The sequence below is a fragment of the Lontra canadensis genome, unplaced genomic scaffold (assembly GCF_010015895.1).
Source record: "Lontra canadensis isolate GAN:19392208 unplaced genomic scaffold, GSC_riverotter_1.0 scaffold218, whole genome shotgun sequence".
In the NCBI taxonomy this organism is placed as follows: domain Eukaryota; kingdom Metazoa; phylum Chordata; class Mammalia; order Carnivora; family Mustelidae; genus Lontra; species Lontra canadensis.
Window position 1 is genome coordinate 480,597 of NW_022631212.1, and position 20,940 is coordinate 501,536.

General features: G+C 51.7%; 1 protein-coding gene across 4 annotated transcripts; it reads right to left on the reverse strand.

Moving 5' to 3' along the window:
* Positions 1-5,386: 5,386 nt before the first annotated feature.
* On the reverse strand, positions 5,387-17,053 carry CD300LG (CD300 molecule like family member g). Of its 4 annotated transcripts, none has more exons than XM_032849067.1 (8): positions 16,940-17,053; positions 15,660-15,995; positions 12,904-13,005; positions 11,923-12,007; positions 11,116-11,228; positions 9,381-9,433; positions 6,179-6,268; positions 5,387-5,666 (listed from the first exon to the last, which is right to left on the reverse strand). In XM_032849067.1, exons 1-8 carry the CDS (start codon positions 16,980-16,982, stop codon positions 5,553-5,555), a joined length of 936 nt encoding a protein of 311 aa, XP_032704958.1. In that variant the 5' UTR covers positions 16,983-17,053; the 3' UTR covers positions 5,387-5,552. The 4 variants fall into 4 exon arrangements, with proteins under 4 accessions (XP_032704958.1, XP_032704955.1, XP_032704957.1 ...); XM_032849064.1 differs by having other exon boundaries at positions 11,923-12,178; XM_032849066.1 differs by lacking the exon at positions 12,904-13,005 and having other exon boundaries at positions 11,923-12,178.
* Between the last annotated feature and the right edge of the window lie 3,887 nt (positions 17,054-20,940).

A 20,940-nucleotide genomic window follows, 5' to 3' on the forward strand; every position in this document is an offset into this window, starting at 1 on the left:
GCCGTTCATTTTCTCTGTGACCCTCCAAGAACCCCACGTACCACCATATACCCCCTTGGGACACCGTGGTCATTGTCTATATGACTGCCTCCTGGATCCCAATAACCATGTGCTCCTGGAGGGCAGAGACCAAGCTTTCCTATCCTTTGGCACAAGGCTTAGTACAATTATAGTCAACCCCAAATCATTTCTTTGAAGAAACCAGTACAATCAACTGAGGTACATTTGTTGAGATTTATTTCCCTTAAAAATGTATGAGTTGGGCAGTGGTCTCTGAACTTCTGAACAGGAAAGGGTTTCATAAGATAGAGTGTGACTCCTTATTACACACAGAGGAGGTGGACCGTGTATGTGTAAGCTCTTATCCCTGTAACCTGTTAGGAACAGAACCTTAATTTCCTTTTTCACTACTATAGCTCAGTTAGCCTTCAGCATGCATTCATGATAAACGACCTAGAAGCATCTTGAAGTAGGATCTTTCTGGAATAATACAAAAGGATAAAGGCAAATTTGGCACTAGTTAGGTAAATAGTAGGAAACTTTTTAAAAAGTTATTTATTTATTTGAGAGAGAGGATGAGAAAGAGAGAGAGCATGAGAGGAGAGAGGTCAGAGGGAGAAGCAGACCCCTTGCCGAGCAGGGAGCCCGATGTGGGACTTGATCCTGGGACTCCAGGATCATGACCTGAGTCGAAAGCAGTTGCTTAAACAACTGAGCCACCCAGGTGCCCCAATAGTAGGAAACTTTAAACACAGCCACACACACAAATACTCCCAGCTACATCTGCACACCTGGGATGGGTCCCGTCCAGTACAGGAAACTTTTGAAGTACTTAGTAATTTCAGCAATGTCTGTAATAGTTGTGAAATAACAGATTGATAGCCATTTTCAGGATGCTTCTCCCGGGGAAACAAAAAAATTATTTTATGCTAAGGGATCAGGGAGAAAAGCTACTGGAAAGTGAGGCTGAGCCCAAGGGAGAGTCTGTGGAACATTCCCAAAAGACAAATCTGATGATCACAGCAGCCCACTGAACCTGGTTAACCAAGGACACCTCTCAGGTGGCAGGAATCCAGCTCATAGGGGCAGCCAAATGTCCTCAAAAAGCACCATGCTGGAGCCCCCATGCACTGTGGGAACCAGATATGGTAGTGGTGCCTCTCTGATGGTCCTCCTTGCCCAGGAAGGAGAAAGGGCTGCATCCAGCATCTGGATGTGGCTTCTATTTGTCTTCCCTCTTTTTTCACTTTCACAAGTCTTGGCACCATGCCTGACAATTTCACAAATTATCTAAGTGTGTAAGCCCCACCCCACCCATTTTATTTTAGGGCTTGGTCTTCCTTCCAGAAATAGATCTTCTCCCTGTAGTTCCCCATAAACTTGCCCTCATACCACGTGGTAGAGCTTGCCCCAACACTGGTCCATGGACCATCTCATCTGTGACAATATGAGGAAATTAAGAGCAAAAGCAGAAAACTTATGATTAAACTGAATATATTTAAGTTTAAGAATGATCATTTATTCTAATATGGTGATTGTGAATGTTATATTTTCTCACATGCCAATTATAGAAATACCCTCCTTTTTTTTTTCTAACTTGAATCAAATCTTTCCATGAGTCTCTGCTCATTAGAGTAGAAAGAAATGAAATCTCAATCCTGTTTTGGAGAGCTTCCTTCTTTCTCTGTAGTTACACAAAGACCTATGAGACTTACATAGTGCCTGGGAAATGGGAGTCAGAATCTGGGTCATGCAGAATGGTGATCAAGGTACCAGTGTGCTTTTAAACAATGAGATTGTACATTAAACAAGTTTTATTGTGTTGCTGATCTTGTGGGAAGGGAAATATCCAAGAGGCATGGTGAGTGGACAGGAAAGGTGGAGTTATCCTAAAAGGCAAATGACAATATTAACATCACATTTGGAAAATTAAATATAAAGCCAGGGACAACCTGAGATTTTGGTAAATTAGGGATCTGGGAAGGAGCTAATTTGGTCCCAAGTTGGTATCCTGGATCCTGACAGAAACAAAAGCAAATCCTCTCTGGAGGAAGGTATCCTCAATTTTCAGCCCCCCAGGTTGAAATCATCCATAGATGAGCTCACATTGTGAGATCACAAAATACAAAGGAACAAATCGCCATGAGGGACAGTCAACATAAACAACAGCGTATTTATATCTCCAGGGACTTTTGGTATTTGGCACAAAATGTAACCTAACTGTGTGTATAACATATTTAATGAAATAAAAGATGGCATTACAAAAATTAACAAGCAACCAGACTCTAGAATGACTAGTTAGGTTTGAAAGAGAACTATCCAAAGCTTTTCAAAATTAAAAAAATGCAAGGATGAAAATAAAAAGCAATATTGGGGGGTTTAACATCCGATTAAACACAACTGAATAGAGATTAGTCAACCAGAAAGTTCTTCCTCTAAGTATGGTGCTTGGACCTACAGCATCATCAGCCCTGAGAGCTTGTTAGAAATGCAGGTTCTTGGGCATCACCCAGAACTACTGAGTCAGAATCTGAAGTTTAACAGATTCCCTGTGATTTGTAGGCATATCCAAGTTTGAGAAATATTAAACTGGTAGAAATGACATAGCCAAAAGAACAGAGATGAGGAGGGAAATATGAAGGAGAGGTTAAGAGATACGGCAGTGATAAAGAGAGGGCCTAGAAAAATTTAATTCTGGTCCGTGGTAAGATTAAAAATGGTGGAGAGCAGATAATATTTGAAGAGATTGGCCTAGAACAGATGACAGGCATGAATTCACATATATAAGAATTTACAGCAAACAGGAAAATAAGGAGTTCATGGCCAGGAGTAAGACTGCAGAATACTGAGATAAGTAGAAAAGTGGTCTGAGGTATTTCAAGATGGGGGGTTGCAAAGTGACAACTGGCAAAGGAGTGGTCTTTCTTAACCTTGCCTGGAGGGCGTGACTGGGCCCACAGGGTGGCAGCAGTGGGCGTTAAGGGAGCGAGCAAATGTCTATGGAGGGTACTCGAGTATCTGATAAATCGTGGAGACTTGGAATCCCAGGGATGCCAATCGTAGGTTGCCTTTGAGAGAGCGGTGCCTCTCAAAAGACATTGATCTGTTCAGTTGGCACATTGTCGAAAAATGGGCAACAGGTGGTAGTGGGATGACCTGGCTGACTGCCCCTTGGTCCCCCGGAAGCCCTGGCTGCAGCAGGTGACAGGTTGAGAGGACAAGAGGCTTCTTTCCCCATTGAGCAGTCCCAGTTCTTACTGCCCTCCAGCTGAAGGGTTTTCCACAGGGTAAATTTTTGGGGTCGTTTGACACCACCTGAAACTTGATGTTTCCTCCCTCCCTTGACATCTGGCTACACACTATACCCAGATCCTGGGCAGAGACCCCAGAGCTCACACCCTGCCCTCCCTCTCTACCCAGAGAAGGTAAGAGGAACTCACCTGTCCCTGGGGACCTGGGGCAGTGGCTGGAACTTTCTGGAGAGCTTCCCTTGCTCTATCAGACCCTCTCTACCTTGCCCAGTCCCCCAGGCCCTCACTGCAGGGTCATTCCTGAGTGCCTCCTCCCGCCATACCCATGGAGACAGATATAGACACTGGTGAGGACTTGGAGAAAGGCTGCTTGGAAGGCTCTGGTGGGAGTGAAATTGGTTCTGTCATTTCAGAAAGCTGTTCAGCAATGGGTATCGGTAACATCAGAAATGTTCACCCCCTATGACCTAGCACTTCCACGCACACAAATCCTTCAAGAAGTCTTCAAAGGCAAACCAAGGGGCGCCTGGGTGGCTCAGTGGGTTAAGCCTCTTCTTTCGGCTCAGGTCATGATCCCAGGGTCCTGGGATCAAGCCCCACATCTGGCTCTCTGCTCAGGAGGGGGCCTGCTTCCCCCTCCCCCTCTGCCTGCTTCTCTGCCTACTTGTGATCTCTCTCTCTCTCTCAAATAAATAAATAAAATCTTAAAAAAAAAAGACAAATTGAGCCTGTGGGAAGACTCCCCATGCTGTTATTTATAACAGCTAAAATAGAAACAAATATCTAATGAGAGAGAATTGAAATAAATGGAAGCAAATGGTGAGGAAATATCACAGAGCTGATACACATTTTATATATAAAGTTTGGTGAAACATGGAGAAACATTTCTAAGAATTAAGTGGGTGGGCACCTGGCTGGCTCAGTGGGTGGAGCGTGTGCTACCCTTATCTCAGGGTCATGAGTTTGAGCCCCGCGATGGGTGTGGAGATGATTCAAAAATAGAAATCTTAAAAAAGAAAGAATTCAGTGGAGAAAGCAGAATTTAAATCTGTGTATACAAACTCATTTGTCAGAGAACACCAGCGAACGATGTAGAGTTAAAAAAAAATGGGAAGGAAACGCAACAAAATGCAGCTGGATTGTGGGGCGGCGGGGGGTGGGGGTTGAGCCTGAGTGCGTTTTCTTCTCCTCCCCCCTGTGTTTCTAACTTTTGTATACCAAGCGACTACCCACTTCACTTTTTAAGAAAGCCGAAAAAGAAAAAAATAGCAGTCCTGTTATTCTATTCCCTCCCCCTTCCCAATCTCCAGGGGTCCAGACTCAGGGTCACCTTCAGGTTTCTCTTAGGTTCCTGCCCTGTCCCCTCTCTCCTGCCTTTTAGATGCCCACAGGCACCTGTGCTTTCCTACCCCTTCCTAACCCCAACCCAAAGGCAATTAACTCTTTCTTAACAAGGAAGGAGCCAAGCTTTTCTCCAGCCTCCTTCCAAAGCCTGGGATGCATGGCTGGGTAGGGAGCTAGGAAAAGTAACCCTTCCCTGCCAGTCCCGGGGTCTCAGGCCTTCCAATGGGCACCTGACCTGGGCCTGGACTCAGACCAGCCCAGGAAAGCTCCCAGCTGGGTCATGGTGTCGTAGGCAGAGCAGACCCTATGGGGAGGGGGCAGGCGGAAGACCCCGCAAACCAAGTGTAGACTTTAACCTGAGCCCACTGCTTCTCAAACTCAAGTATTAGAGTCACTGGACACTTGTTAGAAATGTAAAGTTGTGGGCCCAGCCACAGAGAGGGTCTTGGTAGGTCTTGGGAGAGCCCAGGAAGCACAATTTTAACCAGCCTCCTCAAGGACTGGGATGCAGTCACATTTTGAGAAACCAGAACCCCGTCTATTCCCAGCACGCTCCTCTTTCTTCTCCTCGCCCACTTATGCCAGAGAAAGTGGTGCTGAGTCAGGATGGAAGGAAGGGAGAAGTAGGTGGGGGTCTTTTGCTGGGCACCCAGGCACGGGGGATTTCTGGTAGTAGATTCAAACTCAGACCAGATCTCCTGAGCCTTGCCTGGCTCTGGCGAGCTCCGAGGGGGCTGCATACCCCCCCAGCCCCCCAGGGATGTGAACATGCTGAGGAGGTCCAAGGGTCCCGCTGACACCACTGAGGCCACCACTGCAGGTTCGGGGGCTGACAAAGGCTTCCGGGTCAGGCTGGGCAAGCAGGAGGAGAGCCCAGGGTCTGGCAGGCGAACTCTGAAGCCGTCGCGGAAAGCTTATTGGAGTTAGTGCGGACCGGCTTGGAGGGAACTCTTGGTGCTAGACTGAGATGAACTTGGAGAAGCCAAGCTCCTCCCCGGACATGTGGAGGGGAGGCCCTGGAATCATGTCCCCCTCCGGGTCCTGGGAAGGGGCTTCATCTTCCTCTGAAGTCTGGAAAGACAACAGTCAGGGGTTGAAAAGCAGAGCCCAGCCGGGGGCAGGGTGGGGGGTTCTCCAGGTAGCTGTTGGGTCCACCCCAGCCTTTTCCACAGTTCTGGGCCTCTAATGGGCACAGACTAACAAGCTCTCCCCAGAACCCCCAGGCATTATCCATGCCCCCCCACACCCTCCTCATGGCCTCAGGCCAGGTTTTTGCCTGCAGATATTGGAATCCAGCCAGCCCAGAGCGCTTTTAAACTGTGACTACCACCAAGCTGTTCAAGAACTTTCTGGATGGGGATAGAAGAGGATGCAAGGTTGGAAGTCCTGACTCCTGAATGAAATGGCCAGCATCTGCAGTTATGGTCGTGTAGCGGGGCGGATTCAGGGGGCAATGTTCCGAGTGGATGCTGACGAAAGAGTCCCCTCCCCCGACTTCCCTGAATTGTCAGAGAGGAGCCAGGCTAGGTGGCTCCAAACCCTCCCCCCACCCCTCCCCACTCCCCTGAGACCTCTGTTCACACCTGGCTGAGGCCCTGGGTTTCTGTGCACGGGCTGGGGCTGGCGTGGGGCCCAGGGGGCCCTTCGAGGTTGATCACGGTGTACTCCAGCGGCTGAAACAGAGACTTGGTCAGCAGAGCCCATTCTTGGCAGCAGTGATGGTCCCCTGCCTCCCGGATCCATAGCAAGAGGAGGGAGCCACGGGAGAGCGTGGGCAAGGGGAGGAACACAGGCTGCAGGGTCAGAGCCCTTCCATCCAATTTCCTGCATCTCTGAGTGACCTTGGGCACACCACTAACCTCTCTGAGACTCAGTCTCCTCAGCTGTCAAATGGGGATAAGAATTTTTCCCTTGGGATTATAATGAATATTCCTGGTCATGTTTTACCGCTCAACACCTGGGAACTCCCGCAATGATTCATTTGTTTTCATTATTGTCACCTCTCTCCTCAAAGCAGAAAGAATGTGGAGGCTGTTGGCTCTCCGCAGGTCAGGGAAAGCAAAGCTGAACACCTCCAAGGTTCACCGAATAACAAACCGCAGAGGAAAAATTCTTTACAACCATAAGCCTGAGCGCCACCACCCACCCTTGATCAGATAAGGAAGCCAAGGCCAAGGGAAGAGAGGCGGGTGGTCCAGAGCGAGTAGGGGCTGTCCTGGGGCCAGCAGCCGGGTAGAAGGGGCTGGAGCCAGCCAAGGGTCCCAGCCAATTCTCCCAAGGGCATAGCTGCCCTTAGGGGTCCCGGCTGGCAAGTCCCATGGCCCCACAGGAACTGAAGACAAAGAAGGAATCTCCTATCTTCTGGACACCTACTGGTGGTCTCCTCTCACAATTTCCTGACCGCAGCCCTGTGAGATGGGGATACTGAGGCTCAGAGAGGTGAGGTAACTTGCCGGATGTCACACAGCTGGGCTGGGACTCAGACTCAAGACACTTCAGACCCACGTTCTTTTCCTATCCCTGCCCACCATCCTGGCGGGACGTGATGCACACGCTTCCCTTCATTTCATTGTCCTTGTCCTCTAACTGCCCCTCTCCCTTGTTTCTATCACTGCCCTGGCTGCAGGGGATCGAGGCAGAGGTTGTCACTTGAGCCATCTCGGGTGACACATTCAGTCTTACAGGATGAGATGAAAATCAGAGCAGATTTCCTTGAGGGGTCTGGGGCTGGGGGCACGAGGGGATGAGGGAATGGGGGGAGGGCAAGGAGATTTCACAGATCCTGGTCTCTCCTGGTCCGGCCTACGGTGAGGACATGGCAGAGCCGGGGTTCGATCTGATGACTCTGATGTCAGGTGCATTTCCCCATCAGTCCCATCTTTACAGTTTTGTGATTTGGCCCCAACCAGCCCTGGCTGACCACCACTGCCCACCGGCAGCCACGAAAGCAGCATTTACCCAAGGGTGTCTGCATTTTTTGAACTCTCCTGGGGCAGGGACCAAACCACACATGCAGGGAGTGGCCAGGACCCCTACCCTATGTCCATTGTGGGTCCAGTAGCCTGTTCCAGCAAGTGAGGAGGCGTTTTCTAGATCGTTGAATATAGAGATACATAGGAGAGCCTCTGAGTCTAAGCACTAGGGAAAAAGCAGGGACTCAGGGAAGCTTTGGGAGGAGGGAGCTGAGCCCTAATCTGAGCCGAGCACTCCCCCTTGCCTGTTTCAGGAGTCAGGGGCCTGGCTGTCCCATGTTCACGGATTGAGGATGGCTCTTTCTTCTGAGTCTAGGGGAACCGGCCTAGGCGGGCCGAGCAGTCGGCTCCACTTCTCAAGCCCTCCACACTCCAGTGTGGCGAGGCAGCAGCAGCTCGGGCACTGCTATCAGCGCCACAGACTGGGTCCCTTTTCCCAGTTCTGCCTCTTTCATGCTGGGCCTCTGGGGGCAAGTTACTTATGCTCTCTGAGCCTCTGTTTCTTATTCTGTAAGAAGGGGGTCATGAGAACTCACGCAGGAGTTACGAAGATTCAGCAACATAGGTAAAGCCCCAGGCACACAGTAGGTGTTCAATTAGAGAGTAAAATGAGAGCATCTTGAAATAGCTCTGTGGGCAAGGGAAATGCTGGCCTGAGCCCTTGTACTTCCCTCTGAGTTTCACATCCCCTGGGGCTCTAGGGCATAGCCAGCAGACTGCCCCCTTCCCTCTTTGACCGGAATGTGGGCAAAGAAAACCCCAAACCGTTTCAATTCCACCTGTAGCCCCCGCTAAAAATCACAAAGAAGCCCAAAGGGAAATAAACCAAAAAAAACAAAAGCTCTCAATTGGCCGTGTTCACAGAGGTCTTGTCTCTGATCCTCTCGGGAGACCCTGTTCCATCCTTCCCTCAACAAGGGCCCAACCCCGTTCTCAACCCCTCAGCCCATAGCCCTGTGCCCTTTCCTGGCCCCTCCCACGTGAGCAGGGGCAGGGACAGGTGCGCAGGTGGGAAGCAGTCCCAGGCGGCCCTTCCCAGGGTGGGCTGGGTAGCAGCAGCTTGGAGAGAGGGGAGATGTTCTGGGACCTCCCAGAGCAGAGACTTCCCCTCTGGCCCCGCCCCTCTTCTAGAGCGCAGGGTACGCCCCCAGGACGCACTACTGGAAGCTGGGCTCTGGAGGACAGCGGCAGCCCCCCTCCCCATCTGGGTCTCTGACCTTTTCCTCACTCCTGTCCACCACCTCTGGCCTTGCCGGGCTTCCTGAGACAACAACAGCTGCTTCCTAAGCCAAAACCCAGAACCTCATTCCTGCCCTGGCCCCTCCCCAGGGCGATCAGGCCCAAGTCTTTTGTCTTCACTGGCGCCAGGAAAGAAGGCCATGGCAAGCCCCCCTTTCCCGTCCCCATGTGTAGGAGAATAAAGTAGAGGCATCTCAATAAACAGCAGAGGTGGGGGGACAGAGGTGGGGCTTCTGTGTCCTGAGCCCATGACCCTGCAGCCCTCCCAAAGACCACGAGGATCCAGCTCTGACAGTCTCTGCTTCTAAGAGGCAGAGGGGAAGAGGGTGCTGGGCCTGGGGAAGACTCCTGCCTCGAACCCCCTGGGCACTCAGGGTGAGGTGGGGCATTCTTTTGGCTCACACCCTGAAAGGCTGGTCTCAGGGCTCACACAGATTCCCCAGAGACGGGCAGCAAGCCTTGAGTGGAGCTCAGAGACAAGCAGGTAGGGAGATGCACAGACAGGGCCCAGGATTCCCGATGTCCGGCCCCACAGGGATCGGAGCTGGGGTTTGGGGCTGGCCGCCTTCCTTACCAAGTGTGAGGGGTGGACCTTCCCGTTCCTCTGTGTCTCTGTGGCCAGGTGAGCTGAAAGAGACCGGCAGGCATACCCTGAGGCCAGGAGCAGCCCAGAGCAGCCTGCAAGAGCTCCCACAGAGGAGGAAGGGCCCCCCTGGACTTGGGACCGGGGGGCTTCCCAGAGTGAGCAGACAGGTTGGGACAGGCAGACTTCTTGGACTTCTGGCTCAGTCCCTTAGCCATGATCCAGACTTTGGGGATGGGAACACGGACATCTCCCGGTATGAGCCAGAAACTGGCTGGGGAAGTAATTCTATGAGCTAAGGTCATTGCTTCTCAGCCTCAGTGTGCATCCAGGATCCCGAGACATTGTATGAAAGTGTCCATTCTCCTGCAGCAGGTCGGGGCTAGAGCCTGAGAGTCCTTTTAACAGGCTTCCACAGGATGTCACTGCTGCTAGCTGGGGACCACAATTCGAGAGGCAAGGGGCTAAGAAGTTCTGAGGTCTCCATCAGGAATATTCCCACCCTGTGTGCTCCTCCGGACTCCTCTGCGGTGAGCTGGGGGCGTGGGCAGAGCTGACATTTCTTCCTGGGGGCCACACAGGGCAAAGTCTGAGGCAGGCCCAGGACCACCGCCCTCCCCCACCCAAGGCCAGGAGCAGTAAGACAACTTTGCCAATTTGCAGTGTTCTGGCATACGTCTTCCTGGTTCCACCGTTTCCTGGCTGTGCAGACTTAGGGCAAGCTGCTTAACCACTCTACCTCAGTTTCTTTACCGGTGAAATGGGGGCGCTTGTAATGGGCAGTTTCTAATGCCACAGTATTGAGAGCATTAGAGGAGATAAAAGCAACATGAGCCACACAGAAACGCCCAGCCCACAGCAGCTCCTTTGGCTGGTATTTCGGCCACCCCTCTTAAACCATACTGTCTGCCAGAGGAGCCCCGAGTTGCACTCAACCACTGACCCCGGAAGCACGACTGCTCCGAATCACACCAGGTTTTGAAGACTCAATATGAGAAAAATGCAGGATGAGGAATATGTAGCATGAATAGTTTTATATTGTTTCCACGTTGAAATGATCGTGTTTTGGATAGATCATGCTAACAAAAGTATATTATTAAAATTAATGTCCCCGGTTTCTTTTTACCCTTTTTCATGTGACTTTTAGGGAAGTTTAAATTACATATGCGGCTTGGATTCTACTTCTGTTGGACTCGTATTCTATTTCCATTCTAGTTCTCTTGTATTCTAGATCTGTGATCCAGAAAAGCCGTGGCTCAGGGGAGGTAGGGGACTTGCCCAAGATCACACGGCTAAAAAGTAGCAGACCTGGGACTTGAAGCCAAGTCTTCCCAGGAGCTATGCACCTCCCGAGACCCCACAGTATGTGTGAGGCCCCAGTAGCCTTCCTGTTCAGGGCTTAGTTTCTAACTCCCACCCCCACCCCCTGCTGTAGTCACACAAGGAACCGTACCTGTGGAGGTCGGATGTGGATTGCTGGGATCAATAGGGACAGAAGTGATTGATGAGCTTGGACAGATGGGAGCAAGCCAAGAGCCCCCGTTTTTCCATTTGCACATTTGAATGTCTTTTTCCTAATGTTGGCTGACCTGTGGCTCCCTCAAAAGGGAGGAACACGGCTCCCGATGCTCATATCTTGGAGGGACACACTGAGCCCCAAGGTCTCCCTGGGGTGGTGGGGGGACTGCAGGTCTCAGTGGGGTCCCTGGAGTCTACTTTTGCTCACCTTCCTTCCTCCAGCGGAGAATATAGTTGCCGAGGGCCGCCAGGCCTGCGGCCAGGAGGAGAGCCAGCAGCACAAAGACTGGGGCCAAGATGCGGACCGTTGGGATGGAGACACTGTGGGCGAGACAGAAGGACCCCAGCAGTTGTCACCAGATCACAGTGGCATGCTGTACACCATAGCATTCTTCGTCTACGTCCCAGCCATGTCCCTTGTCTTTCCCAAAGAGATCAGAGGGCACTGGGAACCACAGCACCTGGGCGGTCCCAGTGGGAGGGACCCCAGCCCCCACTACTAACCCCAGGAAACACTCTCAGCTGGGTCTGAACTTGGCAACAGGTTACCTGGCTATCTCAGGCAGGAAGCCTCCGTCAGCAACGGAGTGCGATTATATACAACCCCCAAGAACCAATCCTTCAGGCCATGGCTCCAGTTGGGTAAGAAAAAAACCCATGTTCATGCTTGGCACAGGGCCCAGTGCAAGGTGCATCGGCAAAACTGGGCTGGCTGCCCTTGCGGCTGGGGTGGGGAGAGAGGTGGGGGCCGGGGCCACCGTGGACCGTTCACCTCAGGTGGGCCTGTGTGTCCAGAGCAACATGAGTGCCGGCCCTGCAGTGTAGGTTGTCCACTGCTCAAGGGTCCTGAGGAGGGGGGACGGGGGCTGCGTCTGCCCTCTGTGCTGTTAGCCACGGCCCCAACAGGAGGCTGTGTCCGACTAGAGGAAGGAGTGCCAAGTCCTCCTCACTTGCTCCCAGCCACCTCCTGTTGTGGAGATGGCCTGAAAGGTGACCTTGGTCACTGTGGGCTCACCTGGACACGGAGCTGCTGCTGCTGGGGGACAAAGGGGTGTCCTCCGCGGAGGTGAAGTCCGGCTGTGTGGGTGGGCGGGAGGTCCCTGCATGAGGAGAGGTTGCTTGGTGAGGAGAGGTCCCCGCGTATGGAGATGTTCCTGTGTCTGGGGAGCTTCCTGGGTGCTGGGCCGGGGAGGTCCCCATGAGCGGAAAGGCCTCGGCCCCTGTCTTCCCCGGCTTGGCTGTGGTGACTGTTTGGTGGAGACCGGGAGAAGCTACAAGTCCAAAAGCAATGCCTCAGCACCTTCTCAGACCCTTGCATCCCAGCATTCCCCAGACCTCTGACCCCTGACCCCTGAATCCTAGCCTCCCCAGGACCAACTTCTCAGCACATCCCCAGCTAAAGGACCCCCCAGGAAGCAAACAGAGACCTAGAGGAAGCCATCGTGAGCAAGCTGCCCCGATCTCAGGTACACCCCACACACATGCAGAGTTTTCAGCCCCTGCCTGTGCCCGATGCCTGGGTCGCCACACCCCTGCCCCACTCCGCGACCCATCCCCGGGCCATGCAGGACACACAGCCCCGCCTGCCCTCCCCTACCTCCCCCAGTCCTGGCCAGTTATCACTCATGTTGCCCCATGCCCACCCTCACCACCTCTGCCTCAACAGGCCTTGACCTCCCTCAACAGCCACTGGGTCCCCAGGGCAGGGTGGCAGGGACAGGTCCAGAGGTCAGGGTCCGAGGCCCCACATTTCCTGCTCAGCATTGCAGCCCGAGGTAGAGCAGACAGAACACAAGCCTAGCCTTCAGGCTGCACTTCCTCCCAGGGCTCTGCTGCTCCTTGCGGGACCTGACCCCACAGGGTCCCCGATTCCTCCGTGGACAGGCAGCTCCTAGGCTCTGGGGGCCCCGGGGCGCAGTGCCTGGCTATGGGCAGGCACTCATGGGATGCAGCTTTGTAGAGGGGTGGAGGGGAAACAGAAAAGCCATTCACTCACTCAATTCTGGGGGCTGAGTTTGCCAAGCTTTTGCCTTGGGCTGGAAGCTTCTTGTAGTAAGAGGCTGGAAGGAGGGAGTGGGGGAGGGAGGACAGCAGGGACCTAGGGGAAAGGGAGAGGCTGGTCTCAGGGGAGGTGAGGGCCACCGCTCTGAGGCAGATGTCCTGCCTTGGTGGCAGCCAGTAACATCCCTGCCCCCACCTCTCTGCTCAGAGTCTCCACCACCTTCTTCCCCCAGCCACTTAGGAGGCACGGATGGAAGATTCTAGTCGATTGTTGGTCTCCCCATCCTGCAGTTCCTTTGGCCTCCCACTTAGCTCAGACCTTCAGCTTCCCTTGCTCCCCAGCTGCCCACCAGCCTACTCTTTCTGTGCCACTCTTCACACCAATACTGGTTTTGTCTCTAGAATATAGAGCTGGGTGTGGAATACTGGATCCCATCGTTTCTTGCTTCAGAGCCGTCAATGGCCCTCATGGCCTAGGAGCTGAAGCTCAAGCTTCTTAGAGGCCTTTCAAAGCCTTTCAGACTCAGACCTCAGTTCCCTGTGTTGGCTTCTGGGACACCAGCCATTCATTCCCCTACTTGGCCTTTAGTCCCAATTAAGTGAGCGTCCCACTCGCCACCGTGTCTTTGCTTCACCGTTCCCCTGTGTGCCATGCTTCTCCTCTCCGCCTCTGCCTGACACACATCTTTCTGTCCCCGCAAGGCTGGGATCCCTCAAGGACAAGATGCCTAGCCTCTGTGCCGAGCACAGTGGGCAGAAACGTGGTGTGGCCAATCGCCCCGGAGCCGCCGAGCTCCCTGCCCCCCTCCCCCGGCCCCTGGGTGCCCCTCTGTCACCTTGCTGGAGTGCCATGTGGGACTCGCTCCCTGTCCCCATCATTCTCTATTCTTTTTTTTTTTTTAAGATTTAATTTATTTATTTGTCAGAGAGAGAGAGAGAAAGTACAAAGCAGGGGGAGCAGCAGGCAAGGAGGGAGAAGCAGACTCCCCGACTCTATCTCAGGACCCTGGGATTATAGCCTGAGCTGAAGGCGAAGAATAATCAATTGAGCCACCCAGGCATCCCTCATTCTCTGTTCTAATACGAAGTCAGGTTTCCTCTGATTTTTCTGAGGAAATGACCACATCTTGCACAAATAAACGGTATGTATCTTTTCCTATCCGATATGTATACTTTTTTATCCTGTCGTATTTCATGGCTTAGACCCTCCAGGCAATGGGGAATAGAAGAAATGATATTGTGTACTCTTGTCTTGTTCTCATCTTCCTAGAAATTCTCCTTACTTGCCACACTCAATGATGGGCTGCAGACGGCTCCCACTGACTCGGGAGAGCTGACTGTCCACTTTTCAGGAATTCTGTGAGCTGGTCATTAAACTATCGGTGGCTGGAAATGGGGGAGGGTGGGGGCCATTTAAACCGCGGAAACTGGCAAGCGTTACAGATCAGAGTTTCCCCAGCTCAGCATTCACAGGTACACCATGGCCATTAGCCTTTATTTTCTACATCCCAGCTATCATCAGGAAAACGTTATCAACGTCTGACACAGGATAACACAATAACACACATATCATGCATGAATGAACAATTACAAATGAGGTCAAAATTTAAAATAGAGAGCCTCAAATATAGCTAAATTGACCCCCACTAGGTAAGAAGGAGGTCTGAGTACTGATAAGAATCAGAGATCAGAGAAGCTTCTAAATAACAGAACAGGTTCAGTATGGTTACAACACTGCTGTTATTGTTTGGTGAGCTTAGCTCTATCTCCTTGAATTAAAAGAAAGACCCACAAATGTCGGGGGATCTGGCAGTGGGGATGGCCCAGGGATGGCCCAGGGATGGGGAGGGTACCAGTGATACGGCCAGGAGAGGGAAAGAGCAGACACCAAAGTGAGAAAAAAAAAACCCCTGGGTTTGAATCCTGATTCCATCACTTCTTTCCATGAGAAAGGCAAATCATTTCATCTCTGGAGCCTTGTCACCCCCCCCCCCATCTGTGAAATGGGATACAGAGATCTGCCTCACCCTCATTGGCCAGCAGACTAGGGTTGCCCACTCTCCTAGGCCCTCTCTGGCTTCTCTCATCTCAGATCAGCAGGTCCAGTGGGGTTCTGGACATACAGAGAGGTGCTCCATCCGAGTCCCCTAGTGTCCCTGAGCTCAACGAGCTCCTCTGAGGCTCGATCCCAGGCCCTCTTCGCCCCTACCTTTGGGGCTTCGAGATCTGGGGAAGGGAAGCGGGAAGGAAGAGCGGAGACCACAGGCAGCGCGAGGCCAGTGTGGGCGAGGCCAGTGTGGCCGCGGCTAGGGGGCGCTGTGGAGCGGGTCTGGGGTGCTGCACAATGGTGGGTCCAGGCTGTGGAATCCTCAGGAATAGTTCTGACTCCAAAGAGGGAGGCTTTTTCATTCTGTGGGCTGCATATCTCATCCCCAGCCCATGCAATCTCTCTCCCACCTCGGGGCAAAGAGGAAAGGCACTGAGCTGGGAGTTTAACAGATCTGCGTGGTATGACCTTGTCAAAGAGCAGTCAAGCCTCATGCTGCACCGTCTCTGCTCCCAGGACGGCTGAGCACTTGACCAGCATCATCTCACTGAGCCCTTGACCGCCCCCCGCCCCAGGAGGGTGGTACAAGCGCTACACCTGTTGATGAGCAGGAGACAGGGTCTGCCTCTGCTCAGCGACCCACCTGTCCCTCCTCCCCTCTGTATCACTTGTCCCCCATGCAGGGAAGCAGAGACATGTGTTACCTGGAAAGACAAGCAGAGAGACCAGGACAGACTCATCTCGCCCCAGTTTGGAGACCCCACAGTAGTACTTTCCGGAGTCCCGCAGGGTGAGCTTCCTCAGGGTCACGTGGAGTGTGAGCGTCTGGGGGCTGTCTTGGATGGACACCCTGCCCTCTGTCGTCTCCTGGCCATCTTCTCCTGCATAGATGGTGTTCAAGCAGCGGGACAGGAGGAACCCGCCCTGCTTGCACCAGTACTTCTGGTGTGTCCTCAGCTCCTCCTGGTAAGTGCACTGCAAGGACACTGTGTCACCTTCAAACCCACTGATCTCCTTGGGGCCCACCATGGCTCCATAACCTGAAACCATAGCAGGGACGGAGGTCAGAGTTCCGAGGACCAAGTACCATGGTCAAGACCAACAGACTCCTCAGTCACCCTCTTTTGTGGCAGCCCCAGAAGGGCTGGTGGTCCCTTCCCCACCAGGGGAGACTGGGAGGGGGCTATTGCTGTGTCCTAACACCCTAACACCCTAAACACCCTAAACCTGGCGTACAGAAGGGTGGTGATGGGGAAGCTCGAGATTCAGACAGCCTGGAGTTTGAATCCCAGCACTGCCACGCAGCAGCTGTGTGACCCTGGGGAAGTTGCTTGCCTTCCATGGGTATCTGGGTTTTCCCATCTATAGATGATGATGATGATGATGATGATGATGATGATGATGATGATGATAATGTCCAGGTACATTGAAATTAAGATGCTCTCATATGTAAGATACACCATAATTTTATATACCACTAAAAAAAAGCACAGTCACTTGAACAATTGCATCCTGACATTTGATGTTAAAAGGTTGAAAAAAAAAAAAGAGGTAGACCCGTGAACTGATGAATCAGGACAATGCCTTATCTCTCAGGGTTGTTGTGAGTGGTACAGTAGAGGTTCAAGAAATATTTGCAGAGTTTACCATGGCAACCATGTACAGGGTATCTTGTCTGCCTTCAGGCTGGGTGCAGAGTAGGAAAATAAAGATGAGAGAGGTAAAACCTCCCTCCTAGCCACCTAACCAGGAAGGGTTTGGAGCCCAGACGTCTGGGAGAAAAGCTGACTCTGCGTTCCAGAAACAGCTAGTGCTTGTCCCCCCCCCCCCCCCCCAGTGATATGAGGACCAGTGCGGTAGGGGTGGGACCCGGAAGGATCAGGCAGCAGTGGGTCGCGAGAATGAAAGATAGATTCTCTCTCTGCCAGCTTGGGCATGAGCCCCACATCCCCTCACCACTCCACCCTCTCCCACCCCATCTCACCTGGGAGCAAGAGGCAGCCCCACACCAGGACGAGGGCCCACATGGTGGGCGCTGGACATGCAGGAGCACACGCGGAAACTGGGAGCTCCTCTCAGAACCACGCGGGGCTTTAACTTCCTCCAGAGGCACAGGAGGATGAAGGGGGGAGGGGCCGCGCAGGGTCCCCCTCCCTGCGCAGAGGGAGGCGCCTCTGCATTCCCTTTATTTACCCTAGGCGCGCTTGCCAGCCACCGGGAATTATCGCCTCTCCACCCCCCAAACCACCCGAGCACCTCTCCCAAACCCGTACCCCTTGAGGAGGGGGGGTCTTAACCATGCCTACTCCCAGAGGGCCTGTGTGCCGACCAAGAATTCAGGCAGTCCAAGAATGAAAAAATTACATACTTTTATTAACCTTTAAGGGATTAATCTTTTTCCTTCTATTGTGCTAGCATTATCTGTGACTTTGTCACCAAAAAAATCAGCCACTGGCACATCAAGTCGCCGATAGCTTGAAATATCGTATGTGCTTCTCACTACTTGGAAAATAATTAGTTACCAGGCCTGCCACTAGAGCTGGTTACTGAAAGCATTAATAAAGCCCATTTATTACTATATCACACATTCACAAATATTTTGATAACCACTTCAACATTATTGGCTTTCTTTTATATATATATATATATATATATATATATATATATATATATATATTTATATTTATATATTTAAAAGACGGTTATTCCGAGACGAGGCCCATAAGCTTTACCAGACTGCTAAGTGGTCAATGGTACCGAGGTTCAGGGTCCCTCTGGCAGTGCCCCCCACCCTTCCTCCGTCGCTTCCCGGAGGACGCAGTACCTCTTTTGGTCACCAGGAGGCGCTGCGAAAGGGGAGACGGGAAGCCCAAGGGCTGGGCGGAGCGGGATACCGGGAATCACCTGCGAGCCACGCTGTAAGGCCGGGTCTCCCCATCCACCTTGAGTTGTCTGGGCATTTAAAAAAGTGAATTAGCAAGTTCTTATCACAAAATTGAATCCTCCTTTTTTTTTTTTAAGATTTTATTTATTTATTTGACAGGGATCACAAGTAGGCAGAGAGGCAGGCAGAGAGAGGGGGGAAGCAGGCTCCCTGCTGAGGGGAGCCCGATGTGGGGTCCTGGGATCATGACCTGAGCTGAAGGCAGAGGCTTTAACCCACTGAGCCACCCAGGCGCCCCAATTGAACCCTCCTTTAAAGGAACAGAACACACACGCACACTAGAGGGAGCCCTGACACATCGTTTTTCAAAATAGCTCTGTGGTTGGGGGTGGGGGGTGGGGGGGTTGATTGCAAAATTCATACTGGTTGCAAGCAAAATTTTACACAATTCAGGAACGTTAAAAAAATAAGATAAAAAAAGAATGGGACTGTTTCCTGTAATTCCCTTCTCCTTTGGAAAACCAGGGTTAACATTTAGCATACGTGCTTCTACTTGTACAATTGACAGTTTTCTCATTTGCTGGGTTAATATTTGAAGCATTAACTCAGTTGTTCTGGGAGGGGAGATTGTGTGTGTGCAGTGTGTGTGTGAATGTGTGTTTGTGCGCGAATATGTGTGTGTGTGTGTGAGTGTGTGTATGTGTGTGTGAGATTTGGACAATGTGGGGAGACGTGTCTCAATTTCATAATGATTAGGGGGTACTGCTGGTGTTGAATGAGCAGGGACCCCAGGCTCTGATTCCATCACATGTACAGACTACAAAAGGTTGGGCGCCTGGGTGGCTCAGTCGGTTAAGCGTCTGCCTTTGGCTCAGGTCATGATCCCAGGACCCTGGGATCACATCCCACTGCCTGCTCAGCAGGGAGCCTGCTTACCCTTCTCCTCCCCACTTGTGTTCTCTCTCCCCATCTCTGTCTCGCTCTCAAATAAATAAATAAAATATTTTTAATAAATAAATCTTTTAAAAAAACATCAAAAGTTAATCAGCTTTTGCCGTTTTAAAAACACAGATTAAAATCATATTTATTGTAGCCTTTGATCATCATCTCTCTTTTTCCTGTTTTTGTCCTTCTACAGAATAAATTCTGATCTTCTTACTTTTCTTAAATCCTAAGTGATTTATTTTAAGCAGCGGCAAGTATCTGACACTTCACTGTTTTCTAGTGTCATGGAGCCCGAGCACTGACATTTTGAAATATGTGTTATTTGGTTACAAATTGTTTTCCTTTTATTATTTTTCCCTCTGTTACAGTCCAGGTATGGTACTGTGATTTTTAAAAATTAAGTGTACGAGGAGTCATATTGTTTATGGTTGTCATGTATGGAGAGTAAAGGAAGTGGTACCCAAAATTGTATTTTTATGAAGACAGTTTTGGGTCCCATATGCATCATCCCTGTTTCCTTCATGCATATTGCGAAGTCCTTCCTTCTACCCTCCCAGCCCTGCACCTAGGTGGGAACGAGGCTTGAGGACTCCATTAGAAACAGATCATAAGGTTCAAAAGCAGTGCATGAGTTGGGGAGAAGGGTCTCGATTGAAGCATTGGTGTGGGCGCTGCAGCGAGTCCTGCCCCCTTGGGTATACGAGGAGCAATGGATTGACCTCCCCCCTCCATGGGTTTGGGGATCTGAGAGGAGAGGGCACTTGTGTCCTGCTTCCTACAGGAGAGCAGTGAGGCAAAAGGGCTCCTGACCCTGTGGCTCTCTGGTGGCCTCCTCACATCATCATGGCATCTGTGAGCCTGGAGGTGCCAAGGGTGGGGCGATGGGACGGGCAGCAGACCCAGGGAGAAGCAGCCACTCCAGACCCCTAGGAAGTGGAGAGCCCAGTGGATGCTGGCTTAGGCAAGTAACAGTAAAGGCTGCTCCCTACTTTTCTAGGTCCTGGTGGTAATTAACAATCTCCAGGACTTAGAACCACCGTTGGGAGAAGGGAGAATGGGAGAGAACTCTCACGTTTCCCTGGAGTCCTCTGAGAAAACCTGCATTGAAACTGAACACCCAGCTTTGGGGTGGGGGTTAGCAAGGTCTGTTATTGGGGCAGATAACATCTGGCCAGACAAGAGCCCAGCTCGCCCGTTACTCCGGTCTGGCTCCCATCTGCATTGGACTTGCTTGGACTAAGTCACTTCCTCTGATCGAAAATGGTGATTTTTTCCCTCTTAGGTCAGAGTCTCTCGACATCAGCACTACTGACCTTTTGGGCTAGATGATTCTATGTTAGGAGGGGCTCTCCCACGCATTGTAGGGTGTTTAGATGCTGATTGTGACCATCAAAAATGGCTCTAAACATTGTCAAATGTCCCTCTAGGAGGCAAACCTACTCCGGGATGAGAGCTTCTACTTTAGAGGATGACTGAATTCATGAAAAAAAAAAAAGTATAAATCGTGTAAGTTGTGTTTGCACAGGTGCATTCACATGGCTTTGGATAGAGCAGAGTGGGCAGAATTAGGCCGACTTTCCGACTTGTCCGAGACAGTGCTAGAAGACTGCAGGCCTCCCTCCACCGTGGGGCTGGGGCTGTCCCTGTCACACCCCAGCCATAGAGACCATCCAGATAGAGAACTACGCAGGCGAGCCAGCTCCCAGGAGAGAGAGAGAAGAACAGAGAGCTGGGCGAGTCATGCCTTGTTTCTCCTTCCAAGTTCATCAAGCCAGTAATCGAAGGCATGGAGAGAGACACCGAGGGTGTTATGCCAGTGGGCCTCTCCCTTCTTGGAAGGAAACATCAGGAGGGGGAATGAAATGTCCCCCACTAAGATGCGATGAGCCACAGGCTGGGAAAAGCCTACTTGAATCCCTGACTCACTGCTTGGGAGAAAGCCGCCCCGACAGCTCCCCAGCCTGCAGCAGACTTGGTGTGAGCCACAGACAGACTTCCAAGTGTTTAGCCACTGAGATCTTACAGTTTGTTTGTTGCTGTGTCATAGCTGAAACCACAGGAGAAGTCGTTTTCTCGCCCACATCCCATTCTCTAGCCCACCTATGGCTCCCACAGCCCCAGCCGCTTGCGAACTCAATCTTTCCATCTCCTCCCCT

Coding starts and splice junctions, on each gene's coding strand:
- CD300LG (XM_032849064.1), bottom strand. CDS start 16,982: ATGTGGGCCCTCGTCCTGGTGTGGGGCTGCCTCTTGCTCCCAG. Junction 15,996..16,939: donor GGGCTGCCTCTTGCTCCCAG/GTGAGATGGGGT, acceptor CTATGGTTTCAG/GTTATGGAGCCATGGTGGGC. Junction 13,006..15,659: donor CTCTCTGCTTGTCTTTCCAG/GTAACACATGTC, acceptor CCTTTCCCCTAG/GTCCCTGCTGTCCTCCCTCC.